The sequence below is a fragment of the Anas platyrhynchos genome, chromosome 4 (assembly GCF_047663525.1).
Source record: "Anas platyrhynchos isolate ZD024472 breed Pekin duck chromosome 4, IASCAAS_PekinDuck_T2T, whole genome shotgun sequence".
NCBI classification, from domain to species: domain Eukaryota; kingdom Metazoa; phylum Chordata; class Aves; order Anseriformes; family Anatidae; genus Anas; species Anas platyrhynchos.
This window is the reverse complement of record NC_092590.1, coordinates 44,250,145-44,273,873: the sequence shown is the minus strand read 5'-3', so window position 1 is coordinate 44,273,873 and position 23,729 is coordinate 44,250,145. Positions and strand designations below refer to the sequence as shown.

At 37.1% G+C, this 23,729-nt stretch overlaps 2 protein-coding genes and 1 long non-coding RNA gene across 5 annotated transcripts in view; 1 reads left to right on the top strand and 2 right to left on the bottom strand.

The window, feature by feature from the left end:
- Positions 1–36: 36 nt before the first annotated feature.
- PLK4 (polo like kinase 4) lies at positions 37–15,815 on the top strand. The gene is made up of 16 exons (XM_027456771.3): positions 37–249; positions 597–692; positions 1,480–1,575; positions 1,671–1,785; positions 3,784–4,816; positions 5,933–6,033; positions 7,621–7,994; positions 8,922–9,026; positions 9,409–9,511; positions 10,334–10,483; positions 11,363–11,493; positions 12,211–12,302; positions 12,683–12,821; positions 13,878–14,018; positions 14,787–14,893; positions 15,210–15,815. The coding sequence occupies exons 1-16, from the start codon at positions 220–222 to the stop codon at positions 15,307–15,309; spliced, it is 2,913 nt and encodes a 970-aa protein (XP_027312572.2). The 5' UTR covers positions 37–219; the 3' UTR covers positions 15,310–15,815.
- On the bottom strand, positions 4,221–15,330 carry LOC140002466 (uncharacterized). Its single transcript, XR_011809130.1, has 3 exons — positions 15,202–15,330; positions 12,972–13,116; positions 4,221–4,360 (listed from the first exon to the last, which is right to left on the bottom strand). It is a non-coding gene; the product is annotated as an uncharacterized lncRNA (long non-coding RNA).
- A 1,347-nt stretch (positions 15,816–17,162) lies between the features above and the next one.
- MFSD8 (major facilitator superfamily domain containing 8) overlaps positions 17,163–23,729 on the bottom strand; it is an 8,795-nt gene continuing 2,228 nt past the window's right edge. For all 3 annotated transcript variants that reach the window (XM_027456774.3, XM_038178756.2, XM_038178757.2), the window contains exons 4-12: positions 23,052–23,292; positions 22,645–22,758; positions 22,013–22,157; positions 21,337–21,395; positions 20,662–20,770; positions 19,573–19,707; positions 19,077–19,180; positions 18,725–18,981; positions 17,163–18,559 (exon numbers count right to left, since the gene is read on the bottom strand). In XM_027456774.3, coding sequence (XP_027312575.3) covers positions 18,344–18,559; positions 18,725–18,981; positions 19,077–19,180; positions 19,573–19,707; positions 20,662–20,770; positions 21,337–21,395; positions 22,013–22,157; positions 22,645–22,758; positions 23,052–23,292 — 1,380 coding nt within the window. In that variant the 3' untranslated portion in view covers positions 17,163–18,343. The remainder of the gene's footprint in view (positions 18,560–18,724; positions 18,982–19,076; positions 19,181–19,572; positions 19,708–20,661; positions 20,771–21,336; positions 21,396–22,012; positions 22,158–22,644; positions 22,759–23,051; positions 23,293–23,729) is intronic.

The window sequence follows — 23,729 nt, the reverse complement described above, 5'->3', positions numbered from 1 at the left end:
ACCGCGCCGGGCGGAGCGGGGCGTGGCGGGAGGGCCGGGGCGCGATTTTTCAAAATGGAGGCGGCGGGGGGGGGGAGCGGCCGCCGGGCCCGCGAGGCAGCGGGGCTGGGCCGAGGCGGGCGGCGGCGGGCGGCGTGAGGGCGATGGGGAGCCGCGGCCGGCGCCCCGGGGACAGCTCCTAGCGGCAGCCGGGCGGCGAGAGAGCGGCCGGACGGCGCCATGGCGACCTGCATCGGCGAGAGCATCGAGGTGGGCGGGCGGGAGGGCGGCCGCCATTTGCTGGGGGCGAGCCCCGGCTGCGAGGGGCGGCGGTGGCCAAACGGGGCCCCGGGGTAGCCGCGGGAGGGGTGAAGGGGGGGGGGGTGAGGCGCTGCGTGGCGCTGCCATAGCAGCGGGAGGCGGGAGGGGCGGCGGGAGGCGGCCGCCCCGCGGGCAGGATGGTGCCGAGCGGGGCCGGGGGCGCCCTGCAGGTAGCGCTGCGGCAGGGCCGGGGGGCAGCGGGGCCGGGGGGCTGCCCTGGGGGGCTGCGGGGTGGGAGAGGGGTGTGAAGGGGAGTGTGGGGGAGTGACAGCCGTGCCGTGCCGCTTGCCTTGCAGGACTTCAAGGTGGGGAACCTCCTGGGAAAGGGCTCGTTCGCCGGGGTCTACAGAGCGGTGTCCCTGAAAACGGGTCTGGAAGTGGCTATCAAAATGGTAAGGCAGCCAGCACGGGGATCTCGGCCTTCTCAGAGTTATCGAGGGCAGGCTGCAGCAGGCTGCGTGTTATGGCGTTGGGCGTTTGTGCCTGGTCACTCGTTTCTAGGTAACTGACGGTTAGATGAGGATTTCCTCCTGCAAGAGACGGTGCCAACAGAAAGACTCTACTGATAGTTAATGCATTCCTATTAAAAGAGCTTGAGCTGAAAGACTCACTTCTGGCTGGACATTCAGCCCTGTAATTCTTACACTGAAACCTGTAACCACAAAAACTTAACTTAGATTCTATCTGGCTGGAGAGGTCCTGGACACACGTGAGAGCCTGCAGCCCTTTAACTTGTAAGAGTCTTGAAAAATTTCCCTGACTGCCAGCACAAACTGTTATGAAAGAAACTCATGTTTCACAGGTGTTTTGCTACGTCTAATTACAGTTTATAATGCTTCTATTTGGCCACCTTTTTAATATCAGCTACACTTAGCTTCTCTGCCTGGCAAAATCAGCAATGAATTTCTCTGCGTAACTGTTTCAGAAAGCTTTGCTATTAGTTTTAGTATTTAAAATATTCACACTTGTCTACTTCTGGACACTCGTATGTTCTAGTTTCTCTAAGGCACCTGCTCATGAAAAGCACCTAGTAGGCAATACTGTGTGAAACCTTGCTTATATTTCAGCATTTTCAGGCAAATGTGTTATGCATTGAATATTTAGAATTTCAAGTTCACCTGAAACTAGTTTAAGTAGTCGGTCTTGCAATACTTGAGAAACATTGTGTTCTACTTTCAGATCGATAAAAAAGCCATGCACAAAGTTGGAATGGTACAGAGGGTTCAAAATGAGGTGAAAATACATTGTCAGCTAAAGCATCCATCTATACTCGAGGTAAGAATCATGTTTTTTGTAGCAATAACAGTATATGTGACTTGCTGTATACTCTACAAAATTTATTTTAATATTTTCATTATTTTCTTTTCTAGCTTTATAACTATTTTGAAGATAGCAACTATGTGTACTTGATACTTGAGATGTGTCACAATGGTGAAATGAGCAGATACATAAAGAACAGAAAGAAACCTTTTTCAGAAGAAGAAGGTGAGACTTTTTCTATACAGCTTTCTTTGCATTGTCATGTTGTCTTATTCAATAAATTTAATTGTAGAATATTAATTTGATTAGAATTAGAATATTAGAATTAGAACATTATAAGTAGAATTAGAATATTAATTTAATTTGTAGAATAAATTTCATTGTAGAATATTTACAACTGCCATCTCTATGAAACAGTCAGCATAGCTTGACTTTTTATGAAAACTAATCTAGGGATGAATTACTACTATATACATATTCACTTGAACGTCTGTATATTTTTGTTTGGTTTATGCCATTTTATGCTAGCTTGTACTACTCGTTATTGTTTAAAAAAAAGACATCAATATCTACCAAAAGGTAGCACTTCATATGCCAAATTACTTTGAAATACAGTTAAAAACTGGGAAATTCTGTAAAGGAAAACTGGCAACTGCATGTAAACAGCTGTTTGCTTTGCATTGTGCCTCTTCACCTCAGTATTACTGCCTCATGTCACCAGTTGGAAAGCCTTCCAGATTCCAGTTCATCTTACACATTATTGTTGGAAACATTTATCATGTTTCAAGACGTGTGTAAATGAAGAAAATGCAGTTAATTGTTTAAAAGTTGTTTGAAGGCTGAGTTAACCAGAAGTCCTGTATGAGAAGCAAGTATCCAGTTTGACACTTCTAGAATTCTTGAAGGACTGCAGCTGAGGAGAAATCCTGCTGTTTTTATCTGTTTCTTATAGAAGTCAGTTAACTAAAACAAAAAATCATATCTTACACTGAGAGCTCACTGTCAGTGTAATTTAAAAACTTTAAATTGGCTATATTATTCTTCTGAGTAGTGTCTCGGAGTCCTGTCCTGGAAAAAAAAAAAAGGAATTGCATTTATGAGCTTACTCGTGTTCTATTTTCTTATAGCTGTCAGTTAGAAGATTGCCATTAGGACATGGATCACTGAAAGGCTAAGTGGGACAGTGCAGTTCCAAAACTTAAGGGACATGGAAGCATGCTGCTATGTGCAGTGTTTTAGGGTACAGACAGACGTATTGTTCTGTCCTCATCTGATCTGGGTTCAGTGGTTAATACCTATGCCAGTTCCCAGAATTACCATGCTGATCTTTTTGTCTGGTTCTTCCAGTTTAGAAACTGATGGAGAAACAAGGAAACAAGTAATCTTATTCTGTGAAATTCGTAGATCACAGGTGCTGTTACAGAGGCATCTGTTGAATTCAAGTCCACTCCAGCAAAAATAGTTCATCTGATGGTAACACAGGTGTGAAAGCTGAAAACCACTGGCTCAGGTTTAAAGAAGCCTCTTCGTTTGAGAAGAGCTTTCTAGTCATGTTTGTTGTCCTGCAGTGTTTGCCCTCTGCTAAGAGGAAGGATTGTAAATTCTTTGCTCTAGAAAGTGTGATTCTTAAGATTACTGTAATTGCAACATCATTATAAATGATGCTGTTTCAGCCTGGAAGAGGTTTTATTTCTAACGTAACAGAGCAGAAAGATTATCCCAATATCATGAACATAGAAGACTGAGAAACTGAAATATTGGTAGCCTTGAAGGTTTGAGAATAAACCACCCAAGTTGTCTGCAGTATTTTATAATCTGCATGTAGTAATGATGCTTGATTTCTTGTATTTGTTTCTGCAAGTGGGAGTGCAACTTGAATTTTTAGCTTCTCAGAAACCTGATTTTAAGAAGCTTAGGCGAAATGAAAATATTTCCAGTCCTTCCTTACATCTTACATGTTTCTGTTATCAAAGCATCAAATGGATTAATGCATTACAGAACATCCTTTGGACTGTCCTAGAACATAGTCATACTGAATTGCTCCAAGCAAAAGAGCAGAAAGTTGTTCCAATCTCATTAGTGTGATGCTTAACACCCTTGTAACATCCTCACTTAAAAAAAAAAAAAAAAAAGGCAAGACCAATAGACTTGAAAAGGTTATTTTCAAGACTTTGATTTCAATTATACTACTGAAGCATGTGTGTTTTTTTGTGTTCTTGACAGCCCGCCACTTCTTGCATCAAATTATCACGGGTATGCTGTATCTTCATTCTCATGGAATACTGCATCGGGACCTCACCCTTTCTAATCTCTTACTCACCAATAATATGAACGTCAAGATTGCTGATTTTGGACTAGCAACTCAGCTGAAAATGCCTCACGAAAAGCATTATACCATGTGTGGAACTCCTAACTACATTGCTCCAGAGATAGCCACAAGGAGTCCGCATGGACTTGAATCTGATGTATGGTCTTTGGGCTGCATGTTTTACACTCTTCTTATTGGAAAGCCACCTTTTGACACTGACACGGTCAAGAACACACTGAATAAAGTAGTGTTAGCAGATTATGAAATGCCAGCCTTTTTATCAAGAGAGGCGCAAGACCTCATACACAAATTACTTCGCAAAAATCCAGCAGATCGTTTGAGTCTTTCCTCTGTGTTGGATCATCCTTTTATGTCCAGGTGCAGGTCTACGCGGAGCAAAGATTCAGGAACTTCAGAAGATTCCATGGACAGCGGAAATGCTACCATCTCTACAACCTTTACGGGCTCTTCCAGCATCAGTACCAGTGGTTGCTTGAAGGAAAAGAAGAAGCTGTTAGTGGGGCAGCCGCTGCCAAATAAAATTACTTTTTTTCCTAAAAACAAGAATTCCAGTAACATTTCATCTGTAGATGGAAGCGGTTCTTTTCATCAGTGGGGAATTCAGGGAAAAGAAATTGGCGTAACTGGCAGGGGAAGAACCATGCAACCTGCTGAAGAGAGACCACATTCCCGCTACCTCCGAAGAGCCCACTCTTCAGATAGGTCTGGTGCATCCCATAGCCAGACTCAAGGAATATCAAATATTGTTGAGAGATGTCACTCAATGGAACTGCTTTCCAAGCCTAGAGCAGGAACAAGGGAAAACACAGAATGCTTTTCACCTTCAAGCAGCTATACTGATGTGGGAGAAATATTTAAGGAAAAGACTTCTGGTAGTTCTGGCCCTTTTGAAGGGCAAATGTCTCCACCTGTGAAAGATCAACCACAGTAAGAATCAGTTTTTATTAAGATGAAATGTAGAGCTGTCCTGTGAATGTTTTTTTTTGCCCAGGTACTAGACTGCAGTAAGTGCCAAAAGTGTCTCTGCTTATAGCTTGAATACAAATATAAAGAGGGTGATAATTGATGCTGTTGCTAATGTAGAGGTTCACCTTCCCACTAGTCCATCTTAAAGTTCATAGGTGCTGCATGCCTACCAGCTGAATTGTAGCTTTCATTTATCCTGGTAATTCTCTATTATTTACTTATTCCCATGTGCAGCAAGGTGAACACTTCATTCCTCACAGTAATTGTGGTAGGGCACCCTTTCTAATTGCTCATTTTAGAAATACAGATTAGAGTAGAAGTCATTCAGAGTACGACTGCTAATGCATATACTTGCTGTTCTGGGTTTTTTCAGTTACTATGCCTTATACCTAGACAAGTTAAAAAAAAAAAAAAAGTTTAAGTACAAGTTAAGGGTTATAAAATGAGCAATGCTTTCTGCACTTGGGGTAAAAACAAACAAAAAACACCTTCAAAGTTACTTGAAACTTAGTTCTGTCCTTAGAAGTTCTGGATGAAAATCCTGGCTTCTTTCTTCATATCTGACAGGCTTTCCTAGCTCATGCAAATTAGCCCAGGTGTAAAATCTGCAAGGGATGCTAGGATGTTTGTGCGTGTTGGAGGCCTGAACTTTGCTTCCTGTGCACTGCTGTGCAACTAAAATCCTCTGTTATGATAATGTTTTCCTGTTAGCAGAATGATGAAGAACATTTCCCTGTGTTTAATGTAAGGACTATTGCATATCCTAGTTCCTGCTTTCCCCTCAGTGTGAAGAAGTGGCAACTTTGTGTGTGGTCTCATTTGTTTTTCTTTTTGTAAAGTGTTTCAGACTTGATTCATACTAAAAATTAGTACGAACTTTCTATTACACTTGGAAATGGGTTTTTATGAATGTTCCCTGTGAAAGGAGAAGCAAGTTCTATGCTGTCTGCAGCTGCAAAATGCTGCCTGAATTAAACATTTTAAAGCTTGTGGTTTCTGCAGCTGCAACATCATAACTTCTGTTGTGCAAGTGTCTTTGATGTAATTTTGATTACATGCCTAACTTTTATTTTGCAGCTCAGATTATCTGTGCCCAATGAAGCCCCACCTTGGTTTGTTAGAGCAGAAGTCCCAGGCTGAAACAATGCAGCAGTGGCTTGGAAGCATGCAAACAAACGGTGCGTTACTAAGCAATTGTGTATTTTTGCACTCCAGTTGCAGTTGTGTCCTGTAACTGTTTCTGTTGTTTTTCCAAATTTAGTTTCATTAAACTCATGATAGAAGCAATTGGCCAAGTAACTGTGATATTGGAGTAAAATGCTGGCATCCTAAATATCAGTGGTTGGATTTTAACAGAAGCTACTGCAGACACAAGACTTCCTTTGTGAAGGAAAAGCATGGGAGACCCTAAACTGACTTGTCACTGCCAAAAATTGACAGAGAGGCAAAATGATTTCCAGCATCACTCATCTGTGGAATCATTCTAAAGCAAGAGCCATGCCATTGATAATATTTTGGACTAAGCTGTAATATTTTAATTTCCTGAGGTAGGAAATTCAGGAGGCTTTGTAATTAGTTCTCCCCAGGCTGTTGAGTTGGTACAATGAGCTACATATAACTGCCTTCAGAACAGTGAAGAAATTATATGTTGTATTTGAATGCTTAGCTTCCTAAAATAAGGTCATCTTTTTTTTTTTTCAGTATTTCAGCAAAAAGTAAATAAGGCCACAAAGAGGGGAAATGCAATTTTAGAACCTGCCCTAATTACTCAGTTTTGACCTGAATCACTTATATATATGTGACAGAAGATTGGCAGGTGACTCAAACTCTGTTAATTCAGTTGTGCAAATATGCCTTCAGAGAAAATGTGATCTCAGTGAATGAGAGAAAGATAATTAAGCTGCAGAAGGAGGGGTGGAGGAAAGGACAAAAGACACAGAAGGGAAGGAGGTGTTCTTCATTACGCATCGTATTACAACATTTTTTAGTAATGTAATTCAATCATAGAGCAATCATAAATCCATTCTGTTCTCTTTTGTTCTGATATTACTGGACTCCTTTCTTTTGTCTGTATAGGGAATTGGAATCATGACACATGGTCATGATGGAGTAATCCTATTTAATTTTTGGTCCCTCCTCAGCTGTTCTGCAACATGACAGGAGGAGTGCATTGCTTGTTTGGGTGAGGCCCCTTTGATACTTGGGCCCTTGTCCAAGGGCTTAAATATCAAAACTAGAGAAGTGGTTATAAGAAATTTAAATATAAAACTTTTTTTTTTTAAACAAGTGACTGGGGATAAAACACAGGCTTTGGGGTGGGAAGTTAACATTTGGAGCAATGAAACCTGGTTGATGTTAAAACACTCTGGTTAGCTAAGCTGAAACCTCAGTGAAACTTGGTGATTATCTGAATGGCAATGAAACTGGCTTTCAACAGATCAATTACTGGGGAAGTATATATTTGAATTAGTGTTTTGTTTAGCGATGCTTTTGTGAGGTGATTTGATGCATGTTAAGACCAAAGGCTGTCATAGGTGAGATATAATAACAGTTTAAAAATAAACACTGCAATTTTATAAGGGCTGATATTGATTGGTACCTACATGTAAGTCATAGCCTAACAATTTGGACTGATTACAGAAATCATTCTCTGCTTAAATAAGCCTTCTAACATGTTACTTTTAAAATCTTTTTTTTAAAAAGTGACTTTTTCCCCCTTAGTAAGGTTCTTCAAATTTCCAATGTACTTCTTATAATGCTTTCAGGTCAGCTGAGACCACCTGCAGACCTAACTGGCAGCAGTAATGCACATGGAGGTTTCCAGTATCATCTGGATGTGCAGCAAGATGCATCAAGAAATGCGTGGAACACCTTGAAAGATATCAGGAATCATGATGCATCCCTTGACATCCCTCCACATACTTTAAACCAGAGAAACCCAAAGAAATACATCTCTGAAGTTCTCTGCCAGTCTGAGAAAGTTCAGTCATCTTCGTGTGGCCTTTGGTCAACTACAGAACAAAACCAAGCATGGGGCAAGGAACCACCAGCACATCAGAAACCTACACTGCGAAGGATAGTATTGCCTCTCAACGCTCACAGGCTAAAACCGATCAGGCAAAAAACAAAAAATGCAGTGGTATGTGTCAGTTCTCAGAACTAAAAGGACTTAATTTTTAAATAGTGTGAATCTCTTTAAAAATCAGTTAGAAAACCAGAAGCATTTGTTCTTCTAAAAATAGGTAATTACTTAAGATTATATGAATCTATATATCTAGCGATTAAATTCAAAATTATATCTATAAGATGCTCGTTCTTCTGGATATAGAATACTGCAACCTGGTGGCTACTTGTTGCAAATGTTGACATTTCATTGCTTCTAGCTTACAAGCAAAGAAACTATAGGTAGACATAAATATTAAGTGCATATATACTTCCTATAGTTCTAAACATCTGCACTGCTTATCTGTATAAGATACAAATTTAGACTTTAAATACTAAGATTTTAACTATGTCTGATACACTGAACACTTCTTAAGAACCGGGTGGATAACTGGATTAGAAATTAAAATAGTTTTGCTTTCCAATACTTGAATGTTTTTCTATAGTGCTGTTTCATCCCTAACTTGTGGGTGAAGAAGAAAGCAAAAGGAATTCTGTTAATCCTTTTGGCTCACGTGATTTTTCTGGTTGGTCTGCTGTTTCTGGTTCCTTCTGCTTTTTGTTCAGTTTTTTACAGTCCTGCTCACCTGTTCTCCCTTCTCCATTTCTTTTTCTAAAGAACATAATAGAACCAACTGGTGTTAGTTTGATTTGTCAGCTAACAAGCCACACCCTTGCTGACCAGGTTTATAACCTTGAGTCATGAAGAAGCACAGTTCTAATAGCCCTAGCAGTAAAAGTTATTGTAAGAGGTATTTATCAGTTTGCACTATATTCTAGAAATATTCTAGTCCTTATATTTTTAGAAAACTGTGTTCATAAACCATTTGTAGAAAAAATGTTAGCTTAGATTGCCAGAGAGTAAGGCTTTTTGGTTTAACTTGTATTTCTTAATTTATTTTAGGTGAGCATTCTAGATACTGGGGAAGTGTGTATGGAGTTTCTAAAAGAACACCATTCACAAGAATTTGTGAAAGAAGTTCTCAGAATATCTTGTGATGGAAATGTGGTGAGACTTCTCAGATTCTTTATTGTAATATTAATTTCTTCTAGTTTTCTGTTGTTTAAATCTTTAACTTTCATTTTAGCAATTTATTTGCTATGATTTACTGTTATAAATTATTTGTTTAGAAATGCAATTAGCCATTGCAAATAGCCTCCTCCCCTGCACCCCCATCCCTGCTGTGGTACAGCCATACAGATGTAGGTAGCAAGCAATTATTTCCTAGCAAGATTGAACTTGACTTAGAGAACAGTGGAGTATTGCTGAAAACTGCAGCTGTTAAATAACCACTTAGTGGAATAGAACAGTTCATGGTATATTATGGTAATTAAACTGACGTATTTCCATATGAGTTGCAAATGTAAACACAATTCTTCCCTTTTTGTAGATTGCAGTTTATCATCCAAATGAAGGAAGAGGCTTCCTTCTTGATGACCGACCTCCTGCTCTTCCTGAAGACATCTGTATGTATAATTTTGACAACTTGCCAGGTAATATGACATTTATTTTAAAACTATTACAAGTAATCTGATGCTTAAGTGGATCTTGTTTTGAGACTTACTAGCTTTTACCTGCTGCTCAAACAATCAGGAGGATAAAACGCTTTTCAGAATAAGCTGAAAACTACAGTTTAAATGAATACTTTTCGCAAACTTCTGAAACTTGATGAGACTAAACTCACAGGTTTTAAGTCATTTTATATTGAAATTATAAGGAGTCACTTGCCTTCTTTAAAGTGTAGTTTAAATGGATGCTTTCATATTCTGGTCATTCACATTGGAAGCTGTTTTAATCAAATTTTAAAAAGCAACTTCAATTTGCATTTCGTAGTACTTATTGCATGGGGTGAGAAAGGGAAAAATACATATTTGAAAGCGTTGACAGTGTTTAATCTAGAGAAAAAGAAGAACGAACAAGCTAACTACAAATTCTTGAAAGACAAGCAGACTGCTCTACTAACTGGAGGTCAAAGACAAGTTGTATGAAAAGTTTTATGGAGGTCAAAGACAAGTTTTGAAGTCAGGAAACCAGCTGGACCATGTTATCTTCGTAAATGATGCATGCAGTGCTTTCTTCTATGTTGTTGATGTTATGAACTATGGTAATAGAAGAAACAGCTACTGAAGATGTAAACTTTTCTTAAAAAAAAAAAGTTAGTGGAAATTGAATTCAGTTTCTTTAAGCATATTTCTGTGAATTACTTAAATGTTATTTACAGCCTTCATTTGTAAAATATATATTTTAAATTACTTTTTTCAAGCTGATATACAGTGTTTAATCTGACTGATAAATGTTTTTAAATATTTTTTTAGAAAAGTACTGGAAAAAATACCAGTATGCAGCCAAGTTTGTGCAGTTAGTAAGAACAAAAACCCCCAAAGTTACCTTCTACACAAGATATGCCAAGTGCATGTTAATGGAAAATTCACCCACTGCAGATGTTGAAGTTTGTTTTTATGATGGTATGTATTCACTTTTGCAAGTGGTTATGTTATTAAAGCTGCACTAAAAATATTGCCAAACAAAGCTTCAGGTTGAAGAAAATACTAGAAACAAGACTTAGCACTTAGCACTTTGCCACATTCTAGCACTCACAGATGAATAAATTCATTAGTTTCTTTCTGCCTATCTTCTTCCTTTTTCAGGGAGTACATGACAGAAGTATTGCTAACCTACACCTTGTTACCTTTCATGAATTCGTTTCATTTCTTTGGATCTACTTCTGATAGTTAAGCTACTTAATGAAAGGTGTGTCCCTACATCAAGCTTTCCATTGTTAACTTGAGAAAGCGGCTGTCTTCTCCAACTTTCTCTCCCTTGTTAATCCAGACGGCACTGACTATTGTTTTCTCACTATAGACCATTGTGAAATAGTTTGATTTGCCACATAAGTAGACATACGCATAGAATTTATGATTTTAAGAACAATTCAGTAACAGTTCTATGATTGTGTAGAATGCTCTTGAAAGAATGTGTATCTTTAAAACCATGTTAAATAATAATAGATCATATTTAACTGGTTCTTGGCAGTGCTATTAGAGATAGCAATTTTATCTCAGATTAACGCTTAAAAAGGCATTTGATAATAGGTAATGAATACATCATTCAACCTACATAAGTAGTGATATTTGGTGAAAGAAAATGTTCCACTAACATCACAGTCCCAGTTTAAGTGGCATTTGTTTCTGCTAGATGCACAGAGCTCAACCAGGAGCAGTTCTATTGTAGTAATTGGTCTGTCAGTGAGTCACATTTTAGTAGAGTACAATGTAACAGTGGGGATTTCTATTTCATAGATACTAGCATTTTATACAAATCAGACTAGAAAATCCTTTTTACAGGAGCAAAGATACACAAGACAGCTGGTATAACTCGTGTGATTGAAAAATCAGGGAAATCCTTCACTTTGAAAGGAGAAAGTGAAACAGGTTTGAAGAAGGAAATACAAGTATATATGGATCATGCAAATGAGGTAAATGGTTTTATATAGCCCTTTCAAATGCCAAGCAACCTTCTGAAGATTCGTTCTTTCAGAAATCTGCCTCAAATGTTGCTTTTCATGTTTTTCCATTATGGTGATAAGAAGAATGGTTGAAGTGCTTTTTGTAGTGGTGTGTTTTAGGCTGTTTCTTTTTATGAAAGAGCAAATATCAGTGTAGTGGTAACACTAACACTGCCTCAAAGGCTGTTAGAGGAAATTCTTTACTAGAGTGTAAAGCAGGTTTGCCTGCCTAGGTTTAAACAGTTTTAAGTTTTAAGTGATTTTATTTTTTTTTTTTTTAAAGAGGTGACAACTGTCAGGTGCTTAACTGGTCTACTTGCTATGCCTTCTCATGTTTCATGTCACCCAGTTAGCAGTCACAAGAGTCTTGAACTTGGGAAATAGTAAAAATTTCCAATTCTGCCTTTCTTTTGTTCTGTTTGCTGGAATAGAATTCAGGAGTCTGTTGTTCCCCTGTCTATTCCTGCTAAAAGAGGAGGAGCTGTGGTTATTACAAGTAAGCCCAGATACGTTGAAGCTACTGGGGGTAACAGTAATATAGCTTTTTTTTTTCTAGTTGCCTTTGCCTTCATGGTACATACAATACAGCTATTACCAATATTCAATACCATTGGAAAAAGTATTTCTATGTGTAGGCACTCAAACCCTTCTCAGTTAAAAACTTTAACAAGCTCTTTTTAATTCCAGGGACATCGTATATGCCTTGCACTGGAATCCGCTATTTTGGAAGAAGAAAAAAGGAGTGAAAGTGTTCCGTTTTTTCCAATAATTGTTGGAAGGTAGTGTTTTTGCTAGTATATATTTACACACTTGCATATTCCTCCTTAGCAGCCTGTTGCAGCTAATGTTAGCAGAAGCCAGGGTTGTTTAGCAGAGGCTCGTAGTTGTTAGCAAGATAATCATCAACTTCATAGCATGTATAAAAAATACTGTTTTGGACCTGCATACCCTTCTTTTGATACTAAGATAAAATATACTTGTGGGTTTAGACTAAACCAGGCTAACAAATACCATGTGTAAAAACAAGTCTGCAGAAGACTAGTGTTCTCAAGTGCTTTTCATTTAGTTAACCACAGACTGTACAAAGCAAGGTCTCCTCACTTGTTACTTTAGACCCTTTTGGTAAGACCTCTTCACATTTGTTTCATTGTTTTTCCAGAAAACCTGGCAATACTGAATCGCCAAAGGCTCTAGTGCCTTCATTGTTGGACAATGCAAACTGTTCAAAAGAAGTTATGGCACTGGATAGGAATATAGCTGCCAGTTCTACTCCAGTTCAGACTCCAAACTGTACTCCTGTAAGTATGCAAGAACAAATGGAGACTGCTGTCCAGCAGGAAATGAAATATTGCTATTTTATTTTCATATAATTATATTTGTATAGATGTATGCTTTTATTAAGTGTTTGAGCATGCTGGCTAGAAATGTTTGTTTTGACTTTAACTAACCTGAGATATCTGGAATTAAGATCATCTGAAAAGTCCATGTCCGCCAAAACTTTGTCAACACCGTCTCCTAGAAACACAGCTTGACAATTGCGTACTTGTGTTATGCAGAACTGGCTTGAATTTGGAGGGCTCTGTGTCCTCAGGCCTGTATATCAAATGGTAGTCACAAAAGATATGAGCACTTGAGGCTATCGATCCGAAATCAAGTGTTAATTTAAAAAAGGCTAAATGTAAACATATGAATATACATATAGCCAATAAGGCTTTTTGTGCAGTTTGATCAATTTGTTTGTGAGACCTGCCAAGCTTCAATTGCTGCATGACAGTCCCAATAAAGCATTTCTAGCTGAATGAATTCTATTAGTCTTAGCACACTGAGTTTGTATGAGCTTCACTTTCTTGAACTGATGTGCACCCCTGTTCTTTGATTGTTCAGTGCACATCCTTTATACAGAATCTGCCAGTTTTCACTTGGCTGAAATGAAGCTAGTAACAAAAATTCCTTCAGGCTTCAGCACTAGTATTGATTTTTACGCTGAGTTAATGTTAAGCTTCACCAGATTTCTAACTTATCTTCAGGAAAATTGAATGCTGAAACTACATAGGGTTTGCTGCTAATCAAACACAGAAAAATAGATTTTTAAATAGGAAGCCTGCTTACGGAAAGCCTTTCCTCTGTGAATACAGGGAATCAGTGGAAAAACTGTTGTAACACAGTATGGAGGAAGTCATGAAATCCTGCAGGCTTTTTACAATATAATGCTGTTAAATGAAGCTTATAGACTAAATCTTTCTGTGTATAGGAAAAGATTAAGGAAAAAAGATAGTAATTAACCACTACAGTTAGTACGTAATCTCTTGGCTTTAATACTAAGGCTGCTAATACCGTGTGTTTCTGGGTTTTAGGTGGTGTCATATGAGAAGTCCACATTTATGACTAATGCTGCTGAAGCTACGTGCTCCTCCATTCATCAGGCAGAATGCAGCCCAAATTCAGCCCAACTTTTAAAATCTGTCTTTGTGAAAAATGTTGGTTGGGCTTCACAGGTAAGGAATGAATACCAAAATTCCAAATAAGTAGTTCACCATAGCATTTACCTAACATACTTAAGTATAAGAAACCCAAGTAATAGTTCAGTACTTCTGTTTTAGGTATCATAAATTTCCTATGATTACTACTGCCTATTTGAGTGACTTCTGTCATGTTAATTTCCCTCAAGAAAAAAGCTGAAGCTGTTACAATTTTAGCTGTTCAGTATGTAGCAGTAAAGGTGCTATGGTGAAGTGTTTTTTAATGGAAACATACGGGTCCTGTGCAAGGTGACTGAATCTGCCAGTGCAGCAGGAAAAGCTGTTTTCTGATACACAACTGTTTCCTCTCTGCTTTTCTGTGGTACCAGATTTAGATTTAAAAGATGTTCTCTGCAATCCAGATGCAGAAATCATGCTATCCTAATAAAGGAATGGTTTAATTTATATTTAAACTTTAATTATATTTAAACTTTAAAATGTATGTGTGTGAACACGAACAAAATGGTCCTTCTGTTTTATGTTCAGTAATTCTGAGTGGTTAATTAAAGATAATTCTTTAACTCAATGAAAAGGACATTAGATCTGAACATCTGAAACTTGACGAATGCTGGTTCTTGAAACTGTAAGACTACTATTTACTAAGAAGTAAATATATACATATAATCACTGAAAGAGTGGCCTAGATACCGAAGTGACTTCAACTCAGAACAAGTTTCAGCTTTAATAGGATAATTCTAGGTGTGCAATCATGTCCACAAATGACACTGCAACTTGTCTTGTTAGCTGACCAGTGGAGCAGTATGGGTTCAGTTTAATGATGGATCCCAACTGGTAGCCCAAGCAGGTGTTTCTTCTATCACTTATACGTCTCCGGATGGCCAGACAACTAGGTGAGTCTTGTTACTGCCATAAAAATAGCTCAGTCTGCTGTCAGTTTAAGACTCTTTAACCTAAGGTAAACTTCGTAGTTGCTGTTCTTTTTTAATTATTATTAAAAGTAAGAATGCACATGTCCCAAATTGTTTTAATAAATATATGATCAAACAACTGTTTTCCATGTTTGAGTATAACATACCTATAAATAATAACTTGAAAATAATTTATAATGTAGTAATTTAAAACAGATAAGTTTTTAAATACTTATACTGTCCTTAAGTAAAATTTATTGCAAGCATCTAAACTTTGTATTCTTATTTACCTTTGTAGGTATGGAGAAAACGATAAGTTGCCAGAATACATCAAAGAGAAGCTGCACTGTCTGTCTTCTATTCTTGTGATGTTTACCAATCCAGCTGGTCCTCACTGATAAAAGCAAAGCACATGTTGGGGCACAAAGCTTAATAAAATCACTCACTGATATTAAAGTGACTGATTTTATTCAGCTTAACCAATTTTTGGAAGAATTTCTGGATTAAAAAATAGGAAAGGAAGGGTTGCTGTGTTTATGTAGCAAATTGCTTGTAAAGTACCTTACAATATATTTTTCCTCCAAAATGATGGATAAATTTGCTCAAGCAAGACCTTGAGCATCTCAGTTCTAAATGACCTCAACATCTTGGAAATAATCTGAATCTATTGTATTTTTTCTTTCCCCACTGCTTACTCAAATGCTAAAGATTAAGGAAAATGCATCTGTGTTGTTGAAGTGTTTGTATTTGTAAATAACTTGTATTTTTACGTCTTACAAGTAATATATGTAAATATGTACATGTTTTATAACTCCATTTTTATTTTTGTAGCAGCAGCTTTTAATTTCCCTGCACAAGCATTTTATACCAAAAAAAAAAATAAATGCAGTGGTAATTGTCTAGATCTATTTGTTTGGTATTTAATGTCACTGAGAGCCTTTTCCTGTAAGTTGTAAGTTCAACTCTACCAGAAACTGATGTAATACTTTAAGAGCATCATTGGTTGGGATTTTAAGGATGTGTGAAGCTTGGGGCAAGAAAGTATAAAACTGTTGCACAAAGTATCTTCTAACAGGTAGAACTTTAAAAATTTGCACAGTGATTTAATGTTTTACCTCTGCAGTAGAGATCACTGAAATATGTTGATAGGAAAGCAAATTGCACATGCTGTAGTTACCGCTCAATTTGTTACTTTATAGGAATTTTAACTTCAGATACTTTTACCTTATGCATTAAGGACCACCCTATTAGAGATACATAACAAACCAAGGAGCATTAAGAGAAACTGAAAGTATTTAACTTCACCTGTGCTGACATTTCTGCTTGTATCAATATACTTTTATAGAATGACAGTACGGTGAGAATTTAAATCTTAGATGTCTTTGGAAAACATGTGTGCACATGCATGTAAATGCATCCTTTTAAAATTACATATTAAATATTTTAAGTGTAAAACCCTTGACTTTTCAAGTACCAAGTTATTCTTGATGAGATGTGGACTGGCACTGAATATTAACAACTTGTAATATCAATTATCTGCAGTCTAGGCAAAAATATATTTTTCATGTGCCAACTGAATGTACATATAGTTGATTAAGTCATCAATACTAGAATGTGAGGTGACACAAAGGGTTAGGAAAGGAATCAGCTACTTTGTGAAGTGTGACCATTGCATACAGTTAGATTAGTGTCAACCAGAAAACAAAACCCCTCAGGCCCTCTTAACAATACAAATCTTTTGTAAGACTTTGAGGCTGATAATTTTTAACAGCCACACACCAGATTAAACAACAGACTGGGGAAAACACAATTCTTGTGCCCTTGCTTTCTTGGTTGAGCACTGTATGAATGTAGCACTGTTTAGAGATACAGTGTTCCACAAGTATTCACCAAGTCCAATTTTATAAAGGGTTAAGGATAAGTATGTACTCATATAAAACATCTATTATGCCTTAGCCATTAGTACAAATGGAGTTGAAGAACATGAAATACTAATCCATGCTAGCTCTTTTGAAAACTCCTGCTAAACTCTGCTTTCACATGTCCACAGTAATTTCTGCTTGCTCTAAGTGCTTCCTCTTAGAGCATGTTTCCACCACTAAAATACAGTGGTTGTGGTTGTTACGAACTAGCTTATTAAAAAACGCTCACTTTCTTGAAAGAGAGTTAAAGAACCGAAGTCTCCTACCAGCCTGGAATTATAGAGCAATAAAGTATGAGGGGGGAAAAAAAACAACTTGCCTTCAGTCAGTACTGAAAAAATAATCTTTTAATTCAGTAATCTTAGTGTTTTAACAGTTGATTACATAGGAATAATAAATTACATTTAATTCAGTAAGCATCAAATACTAGATATGTTAAATAGCAGCTTTTATTGTTACTGGAGGTTTTTAGATCTTCCAGTAGTATTGAAACAGATCAGCTCATAAAGATAGAGTTAAGCAACATTACGAAGAATTTTTTAAAATAAAAATATTGAATGATCCAAATGTAAATTCTTATTTCTTATACGATATTATCAGGAAAACAGCTAGTAGTTAACATGCAAGGAGACATTAGCTTCCTCCTTTTTACTTAATTAGCATGAGCAGTGGTTGCTCATATAGGAAATGAATGCACTGTTCTCAGATGACAACAGAAGCATAAACTACCATGCTTAGTATTTCCTTTTATAGTAAGGTTAAGAAAAGCTGTGCATAATTTACTCTGTGCAAGTTAGCCTTCTTGCTATAAAAAGGCATTTAACAAAACAGTAGACAGTAGGAAAAAATTGCACAATTTACTGTAATTCAAGTAACAGTCATGGAGGCTGTGATTTTCAATGGCTCTTAACCAACTGAAGTACCCTAATCCCACATAAACTACTTCTATGAAGTAGGCACCTACCTTCCTCTATAGTTCTATCACACTTCAGTTGAAATCCTCACACTGATACAAGGTTCCAAAGAAAGATGTTTTGTATGAACCAGTGCTTCCACACTAGTAAACACAGCATCAGAAGGTTCACTTACGTAGTGATGTCTCCATAAAAGGTGCATGCTGCTCTACTCATCATGTAGTTACAAATGAATTATTAATCCTGATTCACAGAATCAAGACAATGTTTCACTTCTTTCTGAAAAGGATGCACTTAACCTGTCACCTTCACAGCTGCACTCAGTACACAGGTGCATGTAAACACTTCAAACGTGCCATTGTACTGGTTCAACTTCTTCATATCCTTCCTCTGCTGCTGGAAAAGCAGAATACAAAAGCTCTGTTGCAGCGAGTATAACCATGGATTAGGATATGGCCAAACTACGTGTTCTGTCGCTGTGTAAGTACAGGTTCTTATCTCACAGCCAACAAGGTCAGTGGTTAGGCACTCCTCATTAAAAACTAGTAATAAGCTATACTTTCTGGATTGGTTTTACTCCGTCATTCCTTATTTATTTAACAATTCTCTTCTTGCATCCTTCCATACCTAACAGAAAAGGCAATAAGCCTCTTGTATACTATCTCCAAGACTAAGAGAGAAATTATGACTACTCCACAGATTAAGCTAAATGCCCAACGTGGCCCCAGGTGAGTGTATATTTGGCTCACAAAAACAGGTCCAAGTATGCGTGCTCCACTTCCAGAGGCAGTTAACCATCCCATGTAGACCCCCTTTAAAAGAGCAAAAGTTTATGTTAGACAGGAATTTGACTAGCCAAGAATTCCCACCAATCACCCTAAACAAACATTACTCCCACCAATTATCCTAGAAATGTGTTTGTCAATCACTTGTCCTTCTGAAACAAACAAAAGAAACTGTTTAGGCATCATGCTTACCTGAGGTTTTGGGCCTAGAAGTTTTGAGTATAAAGTGTAGGACATGACATTACAAACTGGATAGCCCAATCCTATTAGTATGTCAGAGCTGATATATTGGGCCAGGTAGATCATGGGAGTATTCAGGCACCAGGACTGTGTGACAGGGCAGCCTACAGGCTCTGAGTGGTTGGATGAAAGCTGCATTCCTTGCAAACTCCAGAAAGGTATCACCATTTCACTGGAAACTGTTCGAGGAATAGAATTGTTCTTTATTTCTGTAAAAACAAGTAATACGTGCCACTAAGAAAACAATAAAATTAAAAGCGTTCAATAAAGCATTATGACTAGCCTAGCACAGCTTGAATTTTACCTTGCCATTGGATATTTGGTAGTTTTTTCCCCCAAGGCAGTAAGATAAAGAATCCAATTAAGACGATCAGTAAGCCTGCATGGAGTATGGCACGCTCACCAGTCCTATCAAAAAAAAAATAATCAAAATCCAATACGTATATCATTTAGTAAAAGTATAATTTGTAGAGGTGTTAATGACACAGCCCATTAGTTTATTGAAAAGATGCCTAACCAAAATACCTGCAACAAGGACAGCAAAATCACAGAGACATCAAACAAAAGTTTTTCTTGTGACCCCAGAATGAGACACAGAGAAGGAAGGGGCTCATGTTACCAGAACAAAATGTAACAACAGCATCATGCCTCTGTCAAAATCAGGATACTTCACTGTCATAGTATACCCAAATTCATTAACAAGTAAGAGATTTAGGTAATGCAGATTTGGACTTGCTAGAAAACTTTTCAGACTTAGCTAATCATAAGTATCAAAATTTCAATAAACTCCAAAAACTTACCTTTTAGATAGCATTTTAACCACCATGAAAACAGTAACCGATTCAATGCCAATCACACTGAGGATTATTCCATTATAAAAAACAGCTTTTTCCCTTGTCCAGGAATACATATCCATCGTCAGTGGAGTAGCTATGCTAAATCGACAAAATTAAAGTAAAAAAAAAATATTGTCATACATCATTTATTAAAAATAAAGCCACTAGACCAGATTCAGAACTGCATTACAACAGCCATATTCTGAAGCATCATTAATATATTTCAGATAGTTCACAAAATGATGATGGAATTGAAGCAAAGCAAGACAGGGAGAAAAAATTGGACCCTGTGAATGTAAAAATAATGTATATTTATATTAACCTATCAGTCACTAGGAACTCAATTTTCTAAAAAATTAAAGCAATTAAGACAGATGTACTGTTAAAATAAATGTTAGTTAGAACTCAAAAATTTGTAAAATAAATCCCATATCCTCTAAGTATTTCATAAATTCCAAAAATTAAGTATTCTTTGGTCTAAGTTTTTTTCCCCACTTATTTTCTTAAAGAAAATGAGTGAATATCTCACCTCTATACATAAAAGTTACGTAAAATAGCGTATTTAAGAACATAAATGCATTAACTGTATCAAAACAATTGTTTTAATTATCATTGACATAAGAGCTTTGCTGGAGCTTTTGGAGCATATGAGAATCATACTAAAAAGCTACACAACGTTAAAATAGGATGTATAGAACCAAGTACTCAAATGAAGACACAATTTTCTCTGAAGGTATTAGGTAGTCCAAGTTAGGCAACTGGTTTTTAACAGTTAAGAAGTTCAGGATGTGTGTTTGTGTCCATTCAGAAGCTTTTACATTAACATTCCACATACCACACTGTGCCACGTATTTTTGGTTATTACTGTGCTTTAACTCATTACGCTCTTTCAGTATACAGAAATTTAATTGCTTATGGTTTTGGACTTATAAACATTTCTATTTATGAAGAGTATGATGAAGTAAATGAGTTTAACAGAAGAGCCTTTACATGAACACACTGTCCAATCACATTATATGTCAAAGTATTTTAAGCAAAAATAGACAAACTTACGTTTCAAAGACAGCAAACACAAACAAGATGACAAAGAAAAGAAAATTCATTGCTACCACAGCAATATGGTCAACATTTCCTTCTGCATCCTGATCCGGAACACCACTTTCTGCAACAAAACAAAAAAATAACTTTGTAAACTAATCTTTTTTTACACTATCACCTATTACAGACATTAATCACTTCCTTACTCTATTAAGTATTTAACATGCAGTTTGGTGGGCAGTTAGGCAGATGTGTTTTGACAATCTAAATAAAATATTTTTCAAATCCAAATTGGAATTGCTGAAACTCCCATTTTTCTGACTATGAGAGAAAATTATTTCCAAATTGGTTATACCGTCTGCTGTTCCACTGTAATACTAGGACCGACAAGTCCTGAGTAGTGGTAAAATAAGCAACCTGTTCTCAAGATCTTTACAACGGAAACCAAACCACTTGCAATTCTTCTTGCTAGGTCAAAAGTACACAGCAGTGTAAAATACCCACATGACAACGGAGGCTTTGTTCCTCTAACCTGGGTGTAGCATTTTCATAAATAAAATCAGAGAATCATTTAGGTTGGAAAAGTTCTCTATGATCATCTGGTTCAACCTTTAAGTTAGCACTGATACTTAGCTTTAAGAAAGTATTTCAAAAGTGTCATTCGGTAAGCTTGAAATAAAATATAGATACCTTCTCCTTCAAAATTGATACTACTGCATTGCCGTCCCATGTCATCCACTCGATGCTCTCTAGAAATTTACAACTGTTATCATTAATACACATATTTATTTGCTCTATTACTAAGTATACTTCTAAATGGCATCATTTTATATTCTAATTATTCCCAGCTCCTTTAAGTATCACCTGTGTAGTCTACATTTGGCTGATGTGACCACCACCATCTTTAAAAAAGGAAATACTCCATTGGGAGAATACTACATATCTCTGTGCCTCTGTTCCATCCCCTCCCCGCCACCAGTGGAGCAAAGCACAAAAATTCCCTCAAGATTTTTAAAAGGAAGACAGTGACAGTGAGAACCCTGTAAGCAACCTAACCTTAGTTCTCTTTAAAGAAAAAACGTGCAGAAACCATCATCACTAAAAATACAAAAATCAAGGTTAATAATCTAACAGCTTTCTTTTCCATTAGTTTATACTCTAGCCATAGCTTCACTATGATTCACTTACCAACATAATGAAAAAGATCTGTATTACAGAAGGCAAAAACTCTGAAGTGGTAAGAAATAAAGATTTATAGTTTTAGCACTCCAGATTTCAGGCTTAGTACTCCTTCTAAGCAATGCAATATTCATTACCTGCCAACACTTAAATCAAGGTAGAATTGCTCTATTTCTATCTTGATTACCTGAACACGGCAAAGATGAGAATAATATTAATAATTCCTAAAAGAGCTCCAAATAAAACTGGTGCTGTATACATGTTCAGCTGAAGATCAATTAATTTCCATGTTACTCCTTCTTCTCCAATAAGTGTAAAACATGTCTGAAAAACTTAAAAACAGACATATTAAGAAAATCGTGAGAATCACTAAGAAAATACAACACAGAAAAAACATGTAAGACTAGATAATCAAAGTTCTAATTGACAACTAAAGTATTTTACCTACCTTCTGATATTTTGAGAAATCTGTTCTAAATAAACTCTCAGATGCCAGTGGGATCTCAACTAACCAAAATACTTCTTGGTTACATATAAATATACTGTACACATAATAACATGACCCATAAAGAAATGAAATTCAATTCTGAGTGTACAATTGATTTTCTTGACCATGCGCAGACAGTTGATTTACTTTTTTTTATTCTTCCTTCCAAATGGAAAGCGTTGGTTCTGGAACAAGAGTATTGCTCCTGCAGTGGCAAGCTACAGGGACCATTTAACACATGGTCACTGAGAATTCCTACTTCTGAGCCCAATTTTAAAGAATATTAGAGGAAAGCCCACTTTAGAGAGGTGAAGTAGTAAGAAATGCTCTACCTGGTCCTAATATGAAGCCTATTGCTTGGCAGGCACTGGTATTGGCCATGGCACTTGTTCTTTCTGTAAGGGAAGTAGCACCCGCAATATATGACCGAACTACAGCCACATTTCCTTAAAAAGAAAAAACAAAAGTGTTCCTGTAAATACTAAGTTATATTGTTAAATTCTACAGTTACATTTATTTTTTCTTATTTTGCAAGAAAATAAAACCCAGCACTCCCTACCATATTCATATACACTGAAAAATTACACAACTTTATAATAAACTAGTATTGACAAACTCTTTGCTTTGCTTATTCACATAATGATAAATGAGGTACAAAAACACAGTTAACCATGTTAACTATCTTATATGAGATGCAAAACTTAGTAATTTTCGGAAACGTCAATTCTGCCGTGGTTACCTGCTCCAAAACCCACAAGAGCACGTGCAGTCAGCATATAGTATTTGTTGTGTGAAGGAGGTACATGGACATAGGCATAAAGACAATTAGCAGCTACTGAAATTGCCGTTGAAACAACAAGAGGTTCTCTCCTTGGCCTGTAATTGGACCATACGCCGAATAGGGGAGAGGCGATCATTTGGCCAATGCTGTACGAAGCTATAACCCATCCCAAGAAACTTCCATCTGCTGTTGGATCAATCTGCAAAAACAAATGAAGCAACTGTATGGGTAAAATATTACAGATTTTTATAGTATCAGCAAAACCAATTTAGAATCAGTGCCTGAAATACCTAAGACTCTGCACTGTATTTCTGAGAGTATATGGCAGTGTCAAACATAAGCTGAACAAGTTAGCCTATCTTTGTGGCACTGTGCAGCACTATGTAAATATGTTCTTCTGGGTCTCAGAAGCTTTCACGTAGGATTTTGTCTGGGGCAACAGACCCTGGCTAATTGTCTACAAACTGTACTATTTCAGCAGTAAAATCCTAGGATAGATTAAAATACAGTTTTAGGGATTTTTTTTATGTCACTTCTGACAAGAAAGCAACAAAGAAAAAATAAAACCACTACCCAGGTACACATTTTAATAAAACCACTACCCAGGTTCCCTATTTACGACTATCAAGAAGGCCT

Excerpts from the sequence above, each read along its gene's own strand:
- PLK4 (XM_027456771.3), top strand. The coding sequence starts at position 220 with ATGGCGACCTGCATCGGCGAGAGCATCGAG. Across the intron at positions 4,817-5,932 it reads CCTGTGAAAGATCAACCACA|CTCAGATTATCTGTGCCCAA; the intron begins GTAAGAATCAGT and ends TTTATTTTGCAG. Across the intron at positions 9,027-9,408 it reads TATCTTGTGATGGAAATGTG|ATTGCAGTTTATCATCCAAA; the intron begins GTGAGACTTCTC and ends CCCTTTTTGTAG.